Below are 15,090 nucleotides of genomic sequence, written 5' to 3'. Positions count from 1 at the left end.
AATCATTACAATGTTGTTTTGGACTTTTGCTCGGACGAGACAAGCAATTTGAAGACGTCACCTTAACCTTCTTTTTTTACAGTACAAAAGAAGGACTAATTGAGAAAATGATCATCAGATTAATAGTTAACAAAAACAATCGTTAGTTAGTTAGTCACAGTTCTTCAATGTATATGCTTTTGCCAATGACACATATATCTCTTTAACACCATTCATTCCTTATTACACCAACAAGACAAGGTAGTGAGTATCATTTAAAACCTTTATTTATTCAGGAAATTCTACTAATATATTCTTTTAACTTACAAGGAACATTTCAAAAACACAACACAGCTTTACATTAAAACAAAAGGTGACTATAATTTAACCAAATACACAAAACATGTATTGCACAGAGATGATATTAGGCTGTTAATGATTTGAAATAAGGAATGGAAGAACTGGGAAACTAAATATGTGACAAAACGCTGATAAGTTTCTAGGGTTTTGTCTTTATTAAAAGCCGCACAAGAACTACCAGAATAATGGCTTGTATTGAAACATTTGCGCAATTTCCCCCCCGTGGATCAATGTAGTATTTCTGATTCTGATTTCTCACACAATCTGCAAACATATGGATGATTATTTTCCTTTTACATTACAAATTGTCAAACCTTTCATTTCATTTTATTATCACCATGGAAAATAGTTAATAGACAAAAAGTGTCACTATTAATGAAGTAAATGAGGGAAATCGATAAGGGATAACCCCCTTTATTACATGGTTTCACCTAATTTATATACTCCATGAAAAGAGGGAGTGTCTATTATATTTCATATATGTATCCTCTTTTCTCATCACTTACATAAGAAATAGGACAAAAACTAAACCAAAAGCAACCAGAAGGACCAGTTTATTCATAAATGCAGTGTCCAGAGAGGAAACTGCAGTCAGTGAGGACGAGTTGTCCTCTGATATCTCAGTGGAGGTTTCTGCAGAAGGAGTCATGAGTCTCAGTGCTGGGACCGGAGCTGCAGGCTTCAGCAGGGGCAGGCCCTCCCTCCTCTGCTCCTCCAGGGCGTTGACGAGGAAAGCCAGCGCTCTGCGGGGGAAGACACCCGGGGAGAAGAGGTTACAGCTGGGGACGAAGAAGTGTGGGAGGACGCCTTGGCGTGCGTGGTCCTCCAGAGCTCCGAGGAGGTGCAGGAAGCAGGCAGGAAGCTGTTGGCGAGCCCACATGGAGTCGCTGAACCTGACAGACGAGATGCAGGGGAACAAAGCCATTAGCGAGAAATGACAGAAAAACAGTAAAAATTATGAATTAATTAATTAAAATGTCAGAAAATAATGAAAAATACTCTTCACATTTTCTCAGAGCCCAGCTTGATGTCTATAAATACTTTGTTTAGGCCGACCAACAGTCCAAAACAGATTACATTTTTATATTCATCTGTATTCAACTATCAATGAAGTTACTACTGCTACACGAGCACACTACAAGTACAGCCACTAGTGCTACCGTTTCCATCCTTACTATGATAGTAATGATATTTTGATGATGTTGAAGAGTACCTGACAGACAGGGTGTGGAGGAAGGCAGTTTTCCCGTGGTAGGAGCAGAGGTCACCCAGCTCTTTGGGAAAACGTTGTTTCAGGCCCTCAATCAGAGACTTGAGGAGCATTAAGCACTGCTTACTGCCAGAGAGAAGATAAAATCATGTACTGTGAAAAGGCCCCAAGAAAAGCTAATTATTTCTAATCTATGTCTTCCTTTTTAAAAATAAAATCTTATTGTTGACTCTGCACTATTTACTATTTTCCTTTGAAGTACTTTAATAAGTTATAAAGTGTTTATAAGTTGTTTTATTAATGGTTAAAAATCACTCACAAAGTTTTATAGATCTGTTATAAACCTTTAAAAAGAACACATTTTGGGTTGCCAGTTTGTGAAAAATCCTTTCTATTTGGTAATATAATGCAATTATGTTATTCATGTTGGTAATCCATTAATAAATGGCCATCAGGTCTGCAGTTATAAATGTTAATTAGCCATTGATAAAGCATTTTAATCATCAAGTCCGAAGCTGTAAGTGCTGATAAGTTACATATCAATTATTATTATTATCATTATGGAACATCCCTTTTCTAAAAAAGGTCAATCAGTGAAAGGGAGTTTTCACAGCCTGGCAACCCAAAAGTTTGGTAACCCAAAAGGGCTTTGGTAAAAATAATTTCTTAACTATTAATTAAGCCTTAAGAAACCCGCTATAAAGAGTGTCTCATCAGAAAGTGGTACAGAAAATGCTCTATAAATAGATAAATAGATGTGAGAATAAAGTGGCTCCTTTAGTGGTTACCTTGAGTGCCATGAAAGGCGCCATTAAATAAAATGTATAATTATTATTATTTAACCAGTTCAGAGTCTCACCGGCAGCATTTGGTGGCGTTGCTCTCGCAGCAGGTTTTCTTGTTGCCGTGGCTCGTGATGATTTTCTTCTCAATGTGAGAGAAAGAAATCCTCCAACTCTCTGTTACAGAAAGACAAACAAGCAGAGCGATGTAACTTTATAGAAACGGTTCACCCCACAACAAAAAAATACTTGATCTCAGCCTTCATGCAAACAACTCCAAAACACAATACAGGTTTAGCTCAAACAACTGGAACAAACTGTATAATGTTCCTTCTATCAACATATTCTAACAGTGTGAATCAGAGTACTCAGATCCTTTACTTAAGTAAAAGTACCAATAACAAAATATTCCATTACAAGTAAAAGTCCTGCATTTAAAGTGAAGTGAAAGTAAAATGGATGGATGCTAAATTTACTTAAAGTATCAAAAATAAAATTACTAATTTTGCAGAAAATCATCCTCTTTGACTGATATGATAAATGATTACTTTATATATATCTTATTACATTATTAAGTACAGCACTTGAATAAATGTACTTCTTATGTTCCACCACTGCCGATGGGGCTGAATCACTGAATCAGTGTCTTCCACTGGTTTTCTATGAACTTCAGGTCTTTACTTCTTCACATTCGACAGCAGACAACAGAAACCTCTCTCACCTTTTGCGTCCTCGCTGAGGTTTCGTCCTTTGAGCCTCTTTGGTACAAAGAAACAAGGTAAACTTTTGATTTCTTGCCGAACTTTCTTTCCCAGCCAGTTGTCCACATCTGGACCGCTACGGATAGCGAGCGGCCAGCCCTGAGAGGAGTGCATCTCCATACAGGAACAAGGACACATGTGAGTACAATACCAGTACAATACTACAGTCATTATTACTACCTCTACTACTATGACCTACCTCTGACTTTACATTAGTACATAGTACCCCTACTTGTACTCCTTCTACTACTACTGCTGCCTTTTCAATGATGACTACTAATAGTCCTACCAGAGGATGTACAACTTTTAATTAGGTATAACAATATAAAAACAAAATATATAAAACAATGTATTTTACAAGTAAAAGTACATAAGTATTATCAGCAAAATGTACTTTCAAGTACTACTAAATGTACTACAAGTTTCAAAACTATCACTGGAGAACCCATTTAACTACAATACAATAACTAAATGTATTCAGTTACATTATCTACTACTATTTGCATTACCATTACTAGTCTACTGCATTAGTAGTGCAATTTACAATGACTGAGATTAATGAGAATAAAACATAATAAATGAATATGCAAAATAATTGAATCCCATATGTCTTCATTAACCTTTTTAAATTTTAATATATGCATCCTTAGTTATTCTCGATATCAAACGTTTTGAGTGTCATTAAAGGAAACAAAGACACAGAAAAATGTGTAAAACATACAGATGTGCCTCATTAGCTGTTGATGCGTAAAGATTAAATTATTTTTACTATAATTCGTTTGGTCTGTTCTCCTGATTCATACCAAGATTGTAAGTGTGTTTCATCAGTATCTGTAATCCAAGAACCATGGATTTTCTACGTTTTACAGATAAAATGATCACCTCCAGAGCAGGAACCACGTCCACAGAGATCAGCTCGTCACTGTGGTTGTCAGTCGAGAACAGAGATAAAGTCACGGCCGGCGAGTTTGGACGCTTCCTGTTCACCTCCCAGCGACAGCTTTTATCAGGCACTGGAAACAAGGAAACGTGAATACAGACCACAAGTGGCTCGATTTTGTGGTTTCCAAAGAGGGATGGAGATCAATAAAGTATAAAAGAGTGAAGAAAGTGAGTCCTGCACAGACACCAACAACAGCAAGTAGAAGGAGAAACCAGATAATTGGCACAAACTAATAACAACAGCTGAGAGAAGAAGGGCGATGATCAGACCTTGGTAGGTCTTGAGGAACTTGCGGACCAGGCGAAACATCTCAGTCAGGATCTTGCTCGATGAGAGGGTGCGCTTATTCTCCAAAAGAAAGGCTTGTACGGGGCTCCGAGTGGGCTGGGCGAAATCGATCCGGTAGAAGAGGCCAGCGTCGAGCTCCGTCATGTTGAGGCGCGAAGGAGCCTGAAGCTTCAGCATCATGTCAAACTCATCGGGGCTGTGGATCTGAGGCGAGATTCAACAACACATAGAGACTGTTGCTTGTTTGTCAAACGCCTGTTTACTTTCTCTCTCCTCTCTCTACTGTCCAGCCCATTTCATGCAAAACTGACTTAAGGATTTGACTGTAGTTAGAAGTTAGCTCTTATTTAGCTTCCTGGATTAAATGTCTCAAGAAATGGCATCAATACTTCCTTAACGTGACGTATTTCCAGTTAAACCAAGTGGCTATTACAGTAGTTATGGAGAGAAATGCAGTTTTATTTGACAGGACAGGTTCGAAGACTGCCTCTCTTGTTGTCTTTATCAATTGTGAGTGGTTGTCATGGTGACCTCACCTTAACTTTCTCAAAGTAGCTGCCGCTGGTGAGGAAGTCAGCTGACTGGAAGAAAGGCTGATCGCCGCTCCTCAGGAATTTCAGCAGGTTCTCTCGGAAATCGTTGACCACCTCTGCGGCCCAGCGGCGGTCTGTCAGCCGGATCTTGAGGTCTTTAGCGTTGACTTTGATCCAGCTGGCCAGCTCTGGGGAGATGGAGACCGAGTCCTTGCCTCCTCTGGATCCCTCCTCTGAAATGTGGCACAGAGGAAGCAGTTTGAGACATTACAGAGGAGAGTACAATAACAACAGATTCAAATCTCCAACAAATTTCAACTGCAGCCTCACCTGCTTGTAGCTGCTGAACTTTCTGCCTCTGTCTTGCTGGTGTGAGACGTGGAGGACTCGACTTTCCCCTGGTGTCCTTTTTACGCTGCCTTGCTTCAGTCAGACTGCCCTCTCCGTCCATAACTAACTCGTCTCAGCCTTCAATAACTATGTACAGAGAACCAGTGGTGAAGTACTGTACATAAGTACACATTTGAGTTACCCGTACTTGAGTCTTTTCTTTTCATGCTACGCCACAACATTTCAGAAATAAAAATAAATAAATAGAATTACGTGACAGCTTTAGTTATCGGTTACTTTACAAATTAAGATTTTTGCATACAAAACTTACAAAGAGCAAATAAAATTTGTGAACTACCCAAAAAACTACCCAACAGTTATACAAGTATTTCCTGGTTCCAGCTAGACAGATAGACAGATAGATAGATAGACAGATAAATAGATAGATAGATAGATTTAGATTAGATTTTCTGATGTTCATGATATTTCAGTGGTTTAACTCACCTATGTTTGTTCCTCTCTCCAGCTCTATCCACTATGTTTACTTTCACTTTCATTTCCCATTAAATGTCTCCTGAGGATGACGCCTTCCTCCTGCCTCCTCGCGAATGGATATCTGTCTCATGACATGTTATAACAGGGCACACCTTGTGAATCCCTCAGAGGTAGGTTACATAGGCGTTCATCTCCTGAACCTGAACGAAATAAGGTTGCAGTTCATGAGAACATATTATAGTGACGTAACAAGCTCACAAACAGGCATGTCAATCACAAAATGAATGCTTTTATGAAGACATGTCATCATCTTAAATCATCTCAATGATGAGATGAGCTAATGAGTAATCAAAGAGGTTAGACCTTATCGATCCTCATTGTCCATTGAGTATAGCCTAAAATGTGCTCTGCTAGCTTTTGTAGCTTTGGTGGAGCGCTACTGTTAGATAATGCTAATTCCTTCAGAAATCCTCGTCAAAATTTCGACACCTGAGAACAAATTTCATTCGTTTTGCTCCGTTTACAAATATCTTCTTGCTTTTTATTTGTCTAATATGCACATGGTGCTGTCATGGTGTGTTTGACGTACTACTGTGTGTAACTTTGTATTATTCAATTCAATTTTATTTATATAGCGCCAAATGACAACAAAAGTCATCTCACGACACTTTACTTATAGAGCAGGTCTACTCTTCATAATGATATTATGTGTCTTGTTTGTTTAGTGTTTTTCTGTCACTGTAGACGTTTTAATCGTGACCTGCCAAGGGACAGCAGACGAAAATTAGCTTAAAGCTAACTACAATACATCAATACATGGTGATATTCATGTTTAACATTGTCAACATTGTCTCATAACATATATACAAACATCCACTAGTATTATTAACAAGGCTAAAAGTACAGCCATGCTAGCAGCTCTGTGAGGCTGCACTGAGCTAAACGCTAACATCAGTATGCTAACATGCCCAACATAGCAACACTAACATGCTGATGTTAAGCATGTATATGTTTACCATATTCACCATCTTAGTTTAGCATGTTAGCATGCTAACACTTTCTAATTAGCACTGAACACAAAGTATATGAGGCTGAATGGGAATATCATTAGTTAGTAGTTACAGGTATTAGGTCGTGAACTAAAGCATTGGACCTATTTTGATTGGATGATGGCGCTAGATGAAAAGTCAGGGGATCACCAAAGTGACTGCCATTCATCCTGTGGAAGACATGAATGTGTGTACCAAATTTGATGGCAATCCATCCAACAGTTGTTGAAACATTTCGCCTAAAACCTCAAACATCCACCTCATGGTGGCGCTGGAGGATCTCTTATAGGAGTCATCATCTGTCCAACATGGATATGTATGAAATTATGTGCCAAACAATCTACACACAGGATACATGAAAAGTTTGACTTCTGGTGGCTCTAGAGGAAAGGTCAGTGGGATTCTTCGTCTGGACACCAAGAATATCTGTACCAAATGTCAGATATTTCAGTCTGGACCGAAGTGTGTTGACCAACAGATCATCGCTTGCAAGAAATCCCTAAGTAAGTAATGGCTGAAGACTAGAATACCTAGTGTTGACTAATGGATTGAGTTTGTCTACAGTATTGATGTTTAGCTTGAGAACCCACAAGGATACATTTGTTGAGGACTGCACAGAAAGGATTATTTGTTTCATCCTTCAGACCAGACTTTGTGTAAATATGCGCAGAAACACACAATCCAGTTTAATGTTTAGTCTCCAATTGTTCATGTACAGTATGTATGCTAGTTAACTTATCTTTTTACAACTGCCCATTGGGATTTCTTCCTTTCCTTCTCATGTTTAAAACATCTTCATGTTCATATGGTGATTTTGTTTATGTAGTCGATGTTCATTCTCTCCTTAAAAGTCAGTAAAAAGAGAGTTTATTAGATAGCTCAGGAACTTAGATAAATAGAAACACAGTTCATCTGATGCACTATGGTAAATTGCATCCAATGGTTAAGTTGTGTAGTTGAAGCAACACAAGCATGCAGGATATCTCCATAACCCAGTTCAGTTTTGAAAGGAGAAACAAGTACTGTTCCAGTATAAGGATACAGTCTAAATATGTAGTTTTTTGAGCAGGGTGTTCAATGTGAGTTCTGTGGGCCAATCTGCTATCTAACCTCTTAAATATTTATAATGCCATATCGCTTTGATTCAATTTCCATTGAGAGCATGGAACGAAACCATCAAAGGTTTGTGCTCTGAAATGCGAACACTTTGAATTTCGTGAGGTGAGAACAAATTTTAAATTAGTAAAAGAGGTCTGAAGGTTGTCAAAAGCCACTTTGAGATGAATACATTGTTCATAAAACCTAAAAAAAAGAAAGTGAAACAAGAAAGGAAATGTTCACTTGGCATGTTTAAGATTTTTATTCACCTTTACAACCTAATTCCTTTAATAGTTTTCCCTAAAAGGCACAAGCCTTCCTTTCCGGCGGAAACTTTTCCAATGGGTTTTAATCAGCATGAGCCAGAAGACGATGAAGAGGAGGGATGGTTGGACGTCCTGCATTAGAATTCATTTCTTCTTGTCGGCCTTCTGTGCAGACTTGGTGACCTTTCCACCGGAGACGTCCTTCTTGTCGACAGTCTTGATGACGCCGACGGCCACGGTCTGCCTCATGTCACGCACAGCAAAGCGACCTGAGAGGAAGAGATGGACAAGAAAAGATATGAAGAGGTGGGGAAAAAATGTAAATGTGCTTGATTGTGCTGAAAATTGCAAGTGCAAGCACTGCAAACAGATTAAAATGTCCTAAAGTTGAAACGTCAGTTGACAACTGAGCACTGAAAGCAATTGAAATGTCAGTTAAACTGTTAACAATGAAATCAACGGTAATTTCAGTTTAAGTTGAAGTGTCAGAGATAGTTTAGTATATAGGATTTACAGTGTGCGCAATGAAGTGTCAGTTAGCATGTAAACAGTAAAAGCAGTTGAAATGTCAATTAAAGTAGAACTCATGCTAAGAATTGCTGGTGTAACCACTGTGAAGAGGTTAAAATGTCTTAAAATGTGAATTCTCTGCATGGGATATATCATATGCATGTTGCAGTTAAAGTTGAATCACTTAAAGGAGTTGAAGTGTCAGTTGTAGTATAAAACGTTGTAAAAGTGTAAAAATTTCAGTTTCAAGTTTAAACCCTGTGAGCAGTTTAAGTCCTGAAAGTCGAACTGAAAAGTAAGAGCTGAAAGCAGCTAAAATGTCAGTCAATGTCTAAGACATGAAAGCAATTGAAATGTCAGTGAACGATGAAAGCAGCGAAATTGTCGGTTGAAGTGTAAGAGATTCATTGTGATAAAAGCAGTTTAAATGCCTGTGGAAGTGGAAGCGCTCAATAGATAGTTGGACACAACAAAATGGGCTGTAGCCTACAAATGCAATAGATGAAGAACAAGCATTTTACTTACCCAGTGGAGGATACTGGGAGAAGCTCTCGACACACATGGGTTTTGAAGGCTCCAGTTTGACGATGGCGGCGTCTCCAGACTTGACAAACTTGGGTTCGTCCTCAAGCTTCTTGCCGGAACGACGGTCGATCTTCTCGATGAGCTCCTTGAATTTGCAGGCAATGTGAGCGGTGTGGCAGTCCAGCACGGGGGCATAACCCGCACAGATCTGGCCGGGGTGGTTCAGGACGATGACCTGAAATAGTAATGTTAAAGCGCATTTAGAAGTGATGAGAATTCTCCGTCCAGTACTCACTTCAGGGCTGAGATCAACATCATTGCAGTTCCTGCTAGGAGCCAGCAGAGGCTGACAGATGCTTTAATATTGAGATTAGTCATTCAGGTCTTTTCAGTTTGTGAGCAAAAGGCAGAACAAAAGGGGCAGGACGGTTTATTCCTAATTATTTAATTGTTGGTTGGAGTTTGTATGTGATAGAGCAGACTGAGTGAAAAGTAAAGCAACATAATTGTGTACATTTTTGGCATTTTTTGTTTATTTCAGGTGAGAATGACCAAGAATGTTTAGCTATTTTTTCAGTCTTGTGATTTTGATTTAAAAAAAGGCTTCAGTAAAACCTTGAAGCCAAGTTTTGTTGTGGTTCCTGCACCTATGTCATCTCTATGTTAAGAACATGTTTATTTTCTAAATACAAATTGTGAAGAGGCTGTTTAAAAATCCAAGCCCAGTTCATCATATTCACATATTCCTTTTTTAAATCTTTATTTACTGTCTTTTCATTTGCTCGGACTCACCTGGGCGTTGAAGCTCGCAGCCGCCTGGGGAGGGTCGTTCTTGCTGTCGCCAGCCACGTTTCCTCTGCGGATCTCCTTGATGGACACGTTCTTGATGTTGAAGCCGACGTTGTCACCAGGGAGAGCTTCAGTTAGAGACTCGTGGTGCATCTCCACAGACTTCACCTCAGTGGTCAGTTTGGAGGGTGCAAAGGTGACGATCAAACCGGGCTTCAGGATACCGGTCTCCACACGGCCGACAGGTACAGTTCCAATACCTGAGAGAGAACACTTTTTAAATTACCTGGTACATATTAAACAAGAATAGAGGGTGCAGACAGAAGACAGGGGATCCTAGCTATGTTCTTGCTAGTGAGCCTAGGTTAGAAAATCTCTGCCATGGATGTAAATGGTAAATGTAGATACCTTCGCTACAGAACCGGACAAGTGACAAATGTTACCACAACATGAGGCTTGCAACTTCAGTTCGGAGTGAACAAACAAATGTTGAGCATCTATTAACTATTATCTGCTTTAATATTGAGATAGACATATTTAGTTTTGTGGTGAGACTGTACTGTGTAATTATACCCAAATAAGTAATGCCACATATTACAGCCTGTATACCGGATATTTTTACTCACTGTGGCTTGTAATTGTAAATAGGTACCCTGTAATATACTTAATCACGATCGTCAATCAAGTCCATTTTAAACACAAAGTTGTTGTTACTCCTCCCTTGTTTTTACATACTTGCCCCCGTATAGGTGCCCAGTAAGTATTTTATTGATACCCCATATGTACTAAATAATAATGTAATCGAGTGTAATCTAAAGCGTTACCCACAGTGAGTGAAATCTAATTAACAGTTCTGTTCCACATAAGAATAACATAACAATATGTGTTAGGTGTAGGTACAGGTGTACAGGTGTAGTGTACAGTAATGACAAAGAAAATATCCAGTATATCCAGTTCTACCCTGTGATTGGCCTGTTTGAACCAGTTGAAAAACTGTTTGCATCCACTCCCAGGATTTTTCCATTTAGCAGATATTACAAGTCAACTGCTGCTGAGTCTAGAGTCTCATACACCAATCAAAAGTCTCCATGTTGTTGTCAGAAAAAGCTGGTGTTACTGTTGTTTGTGAAACAGCCTTGCAACATTGCCTCTTGGTTTGTTTTTGATATTTTGTGACTGTGTTTTGCGTTGTAGCAGCGTAGTAATATGAATGTTAGCTGCGTGCTAAAACTCAATATATGCAGCAAATGTCATGTGAAGCACCTGACACTCCTTACCACCAATTTTGTAGACGTCCTGCAGGGGCAGACGGAGGGGCTTGTCGGTGGGGCGGGCAGGTGACAGGATGGCATCAAGAGCCTCCAGCAGTGTGGTGCCATTAGCATTACCCTCCTTGCGATCAATCTTCCATCCCTTGAACCAGCTCATCTACAGACAGATTCAAAGTGAAGAATCAGTCCTTGTCCAATCCAGCAGGTTAGCAACTTGAGCACAACACGGTAAAAATGTCCTTACCTTGTCACTGGTCTCCAGCATGTTGTCTCCGTGCCACCCAGAGATGGGGACAAAGGCAACAGAGGCAGGGTTGTAGCCAATCTTCTTGATGTAGGAGCTCACTTCCTTGGTGATTTCCTCGAAACGGGCCTGGCTGTAAGGGGGCTCGGTGGAGTCCATCTTGTTGACTCCAACGATGAGCTGCTTCACACCGAGGGTGAAGGCCAGCAGGGCGTGCTCACGGGTCTGGCCGTTCTTGGAGATACCAGCCTCGAACTCACCAACACCAGCAGCAACGATCAGCACAGCGCAGTCGGCCTAATAAACAGGGAGCATTCTTATTTCTTGTTTTGTGAAAGCCAAAATGATGGTTGTCTTTTGTTCTGTTTGTGCTATTCTTAACATATGCATATCAGGAACTTTATTGTATTATATATTATATTCAAATGTTTGCAGAAATGCCCTGGCCAGCTGAGCGTCTGGGATGTTTACTTCGACTTAACTTTAAAAAAAGATAATGAAGTGATTTTCTGGGACTACTAGCTCTCACAAATACTGGCTGCTTGTAATGTTGGCTACATGGAAAGATAAGTGTATACAGCCATTGCAAACTCTGAACCCTAACCCTGATAAGAGCATCAGCTAAAAACTTAATTCCAACTTGTGATATGACGTACAACCATGAAAGTGATAAGTCAGTACAGAGCAGGTTAAAAGGCGTGCCTTTACCTGAGAGGTACCAGTGATCATGTTCTTGATGAAGTCCCTGTGTCCAGGGGCATCAATGATGGTCACGTAGTACTTGGCGGTCTCAAACTTCCACAGAGCGATGTCGATGGTGATACCACGCTCACGCTCGGCCTTCAGTTTGTCCAGCACCCAGGCGTACTTGAAGGAGCCCTTACCCATCTATTGTGGTCCAGGCAACACAAATAGAGCAGGAAAACAAGGAGGATAAAAGTGAATCAGTGATTGTAGTTTAACCAAAGCCATTAAAAAAACATTTACGTCATGCAGATCCCTTTTTTAGAAACTTCATTATTGATTAATTAGCTTGAAGCTGCTAATCAATTTACTTTACTACAGTGTGCTTACACAATTTGTAACTTTCATCATTACTAAATTATTAATTACTAAATTAAGTATCCATTGGGTAATATTGGTTATGCTGATATTTTTAAAAAGCCGTTATTTCATATGTATTTGAGGTTGATTTTCTATTTTTGCTCTAGTTATATTAGCCCTTACGTTATTCAGGAAAGCACAAATAATGCTACGGAAACACATATTTCTTCTACTCGAAATTGCTCGTTATTATTTGGAGAAAACAACGACGTGGAAATATATTTCATAATGAATTATATGCCGTTATTAAATCACTTTGATGCTTTGAAGGCACAATAATTGTATTGACAATGATATCAGGTTAGAAAATACAACATTTTTCTGATTTTATATGACTTTGGGTATAAACTACACTTACTTTCGGATACAGAGACAGATAATTGTATTGGTTGAACAGATACAGAAAATGACGTCTCTGTGCACCTCTACTTGTCACATTACATTTAAATTTTTATGTAAAAAAAAAAAGAAAAATGTAACTGCAACTAGTTTAAACATATTTAAACAGAAGGTGGCAGTAAGCCATCAAAATTAGGAAGCAGGTACATCTGCCTCACCCTGTTTCCACACCTGTAATGTCTCACTGTGTGTGCCTTCAGGGCCTCATTGTGTTTTATGTGGTGTGAATATCTGTTAAAAACTTAACCCTAACCTCAGCAGCTTCCTTCTCAAACTTCTCAATGGTTCTCTTGTCGATTCCTCCGCACTTGTAGATCAGGTGGCCGGTGGTGGTGGACTTGCCGGAGTCGACGTGGCCAATGACCACGATGTTGATGTGGATCTTCTCCTTTCCCATTTCGATTTGCTGGTTATAAACAACATGGGGAGTAATTATGTTGACTTCATAAATACATTTTTTAAGTTTAAATTTGTCTCCAAAACGGGATTAGCTCAGTGGGACCACCGTTGAGGTCATTATGATTCAGTTGTAATGTTGCTAACAGTAGCGCGCAGCTGGCCTTCAAGTAAATCAAAATTTAAAAAACAAGGGGAGTAGTTATGATGACTTTATTAAATTAAATTCAATATTTAAAGGTTTAAATTCATCCAGATGTTGGAAGAAGCTCAGTTGGACCACTAATGAGGTCAGTGTGAGTTATTTAAAATCTGTTGGCTTTAGCTAACTTTAGCTAACATTAGCTAACATTAGCTTGCTGGCCATTAAGTACCGGCTAATCAAATCCAACCAAGAAAATTGGACAGTCTTATCAAATAACTTTATCAAGTAATTAACTGCATGATTTATGTTACACAAAGGTAGCAATATCACACTGTAAAAATACTCTATAACAAGTAATATTCAGAATTTTACTCATGTAAAAGTATATAATTGGCTACAAACTAGTATTCGTTGTACAGAAAGGCCCTATGTGTCTGTTTGAGGTGGACACATTTTAACTACTTTCTATACTTTTGGGTAGTTTAATATAACGATGCACCATCTTTTATAAACTGATTATATGTTTTGTGTAACTATAGAGTAACTATAGCTATGAAATAAAAGTAGTGTAGGAAAATGTACAATATTTGTAAGTAGTAAGTATCTAAGTACATTTACTCAAGTACTGTACTTTAGTATTTCCATTTCCAGTAAAAAAAAGTAATCAAAATTAGCGCCACCTTTACCAGCTGCAACATTAAAGTGACGTACACATTAATACCCAACAATGAAATATGATTCAGAAGTGGGCCGTTCTGAATGATGAGTACTTTTATTCTGATGCTAATACATTTGTACTTTTACTTAAGTCAAATCTTGAGTGCAGAGGTATTTTCAGTGTGTTATTACTACTTCTTCTTAAGTAAAGGATCAGAATACTTCTGCCATCACTGCTGAAATGTAGTTGAGTAGTGGTAATACTTAGCATTGAATGGAAATAGTCAAGTAAGTCAAGTACTGCTCTGCTTTAATGAAATAAAACCTACATCACACATTATATTTGATGTTTTCAGCTGACAACTGGCGCCGCAAACCAGTAACCAGAAGCCATTACAGCCTGAGGTGGAAGCCACTGCCAATGGTAGAAACCATTACAGAGTTTTAATTACACCATTCAAAATCATTACTGACTAATAGAAACTAGTTCATCCTACAATGGAAACTACAAGAAACCACCACAATCTATTACAAAGCAAAGATATAATCCAAACCATTAGATCATGGGTGGTAATAAATAAGTTTTGATTTTCTTGTAGAAGCAACCAGTTCATTTGTCAAATCTAAAGATATTACAGTGTTTTTACTCACCTGGTTGAAAAGCTAAATGGGGAATGGCCGATGTCTGTCTTCTCCTGCTCTGTCTGTACCTTCACTTGTGGCTATTTCTTCAGGTAAAAAGTCACCTGAGGACAACGCCTTCTCCTCCTCCTGCTTCTTGGTATGTGTTAGTTGCACGATTCCACCCATTGAGAATTACACAGTTGCCAGAACAGCTTAGTTTGCCACTGGTTTTACCAGTCTGTTCTTGTTTGTTGTATTTTATAGGGCGCACCTTAAAGACGTTCCTGCCTCATCTTTTTCACCTGGAGTTTGTTGCTAAATGACAAATGACA

General features: G+C 38.9%; 2 protein-coding genes across 2 annotated transcripts; both read right to left on the bottom strand.

The window, feature by feature from the left end:
• Positions 1-336: 336 nt before the first annotated feature.
• Positions 337-5,307, bottom strand: LOC139299377 (cyclic GMP-AMP synthase). Its single transcript, XM_070922274.1, has 8 exons — positions 5,187-5,307; positions 4,860-5,089; positions 4,305-4,527; positions 3,975-4,105; positions 3,053-3,206; positions 2,409-2,508; positions 1,553-1,675; positions 337-1,232 (listed from the first exon to the last, which is right to left on the bottom strand). Exons 1-8 carry the CDS (start codon positions 5,305-5,307, stop codon positions 842-844), a joined length of 1,473 nt encoding a protein of 490 aa, XP_070778375.1. The 3' UTR covers positions 337-841.
• A 2,768-nt stretch (positions 5,308-8,075) lies between these two features.
• On the bottom strand, positions 8,076-14,905 carry LOC139299375 (elongation factor 1-alpha-like). The gene is made up of 8 exons (XM_070922272.1): positions 14,786-14,905; positions 13,190-13,342; positions 12,142-12,321; positions 11,434-11,730; positions 11,196-11,346; positions 9,922-10,178; positions 9,130-9,364; positions 8,076-8,363 (listed from the first exon to the last, which is right to left on the bottom strand). The coding sequence occupies exons 2-8, from the start codon at positions 13,331-13,333 to the stop codon at positions 8,239-8,241; spliced, it is 1,389 nt and encodes a 462-aa protein (XP_070778373.1). The 5' UTR covers positions 13,334-13,342; positions 14,786-14,905; the 3' UTR covers positions 8,076-8,238.
• Between the last annotated feature and the right edge of the window lie 185 nt (positions 14,906-15,090).

Source organism: Enoplosus armatus, chromosome 16 (assembly GCF_043641665.1).
Source record: "Enoplosus armatus isolate fEnoArm2 chromosome 16, fEnoArm2.hap1, whole genome shotgun sequence".
In the NCBI taxonomy this organism is placed as follows: domain Eukaryota; kingdom Metazoa; phylum Chordata; class Actinopteri; order Centrarchiformes; family Enoplosidae; genus Enoplosus; species Enoplosus armatus.
The sequence above is the reverse complement of the archived record's forward strand: the minus strand, read 5'-3'. Positions and strand labels throughout refer to the sequence as shown.

Bases quoted from the DNA above. Each gene is read 5' to 3' on its own strand.
- LOC139299377 (XM_070922274.1), bottom strand. From the start codon at position 5,307: ATGGACGGAGAGGGCAGTCTGACTGAAGCAAGGCAGCGTAAAAAGGAC. The intron at 5,090-5,186 runs GTGAGGCTGCAG...GCCACATTTCAG, and splicing joins AGTTCAGCAGCTACAAGCAG to AGGAGGGATCCAGAGGAGGC. The intron at 2,509-3,052 runs GTGAGAGAGGTT...TTTCTGTAACAG, and splicing joins CCTCAGCGAGGACGCAAAAG to AGAGTTGGAGGATTTCTTTC.
- LOC139299375 (XM_070922272.1), bottom strand. From the start codon at position 13,333: ATGGGAAAGGAGAAGATCCACATCAACATCGTGGTCATTGGCCACGTC. The intron at 11,347-11,433 runs GTAAGGACATTT...ATCTGTCTGTAG, and splicing joins TGCTGGAGACCAGTGACAAG to ATGAGCTGGTTCAAGGGATG. The intron at 9,365-9,921 runs GTGAGTCCGAGC...TTACTATTTCAG, and splicing joins CTGCGAGCTTCAACGCCCAG to GTCATCGTCCTGAACCACCC.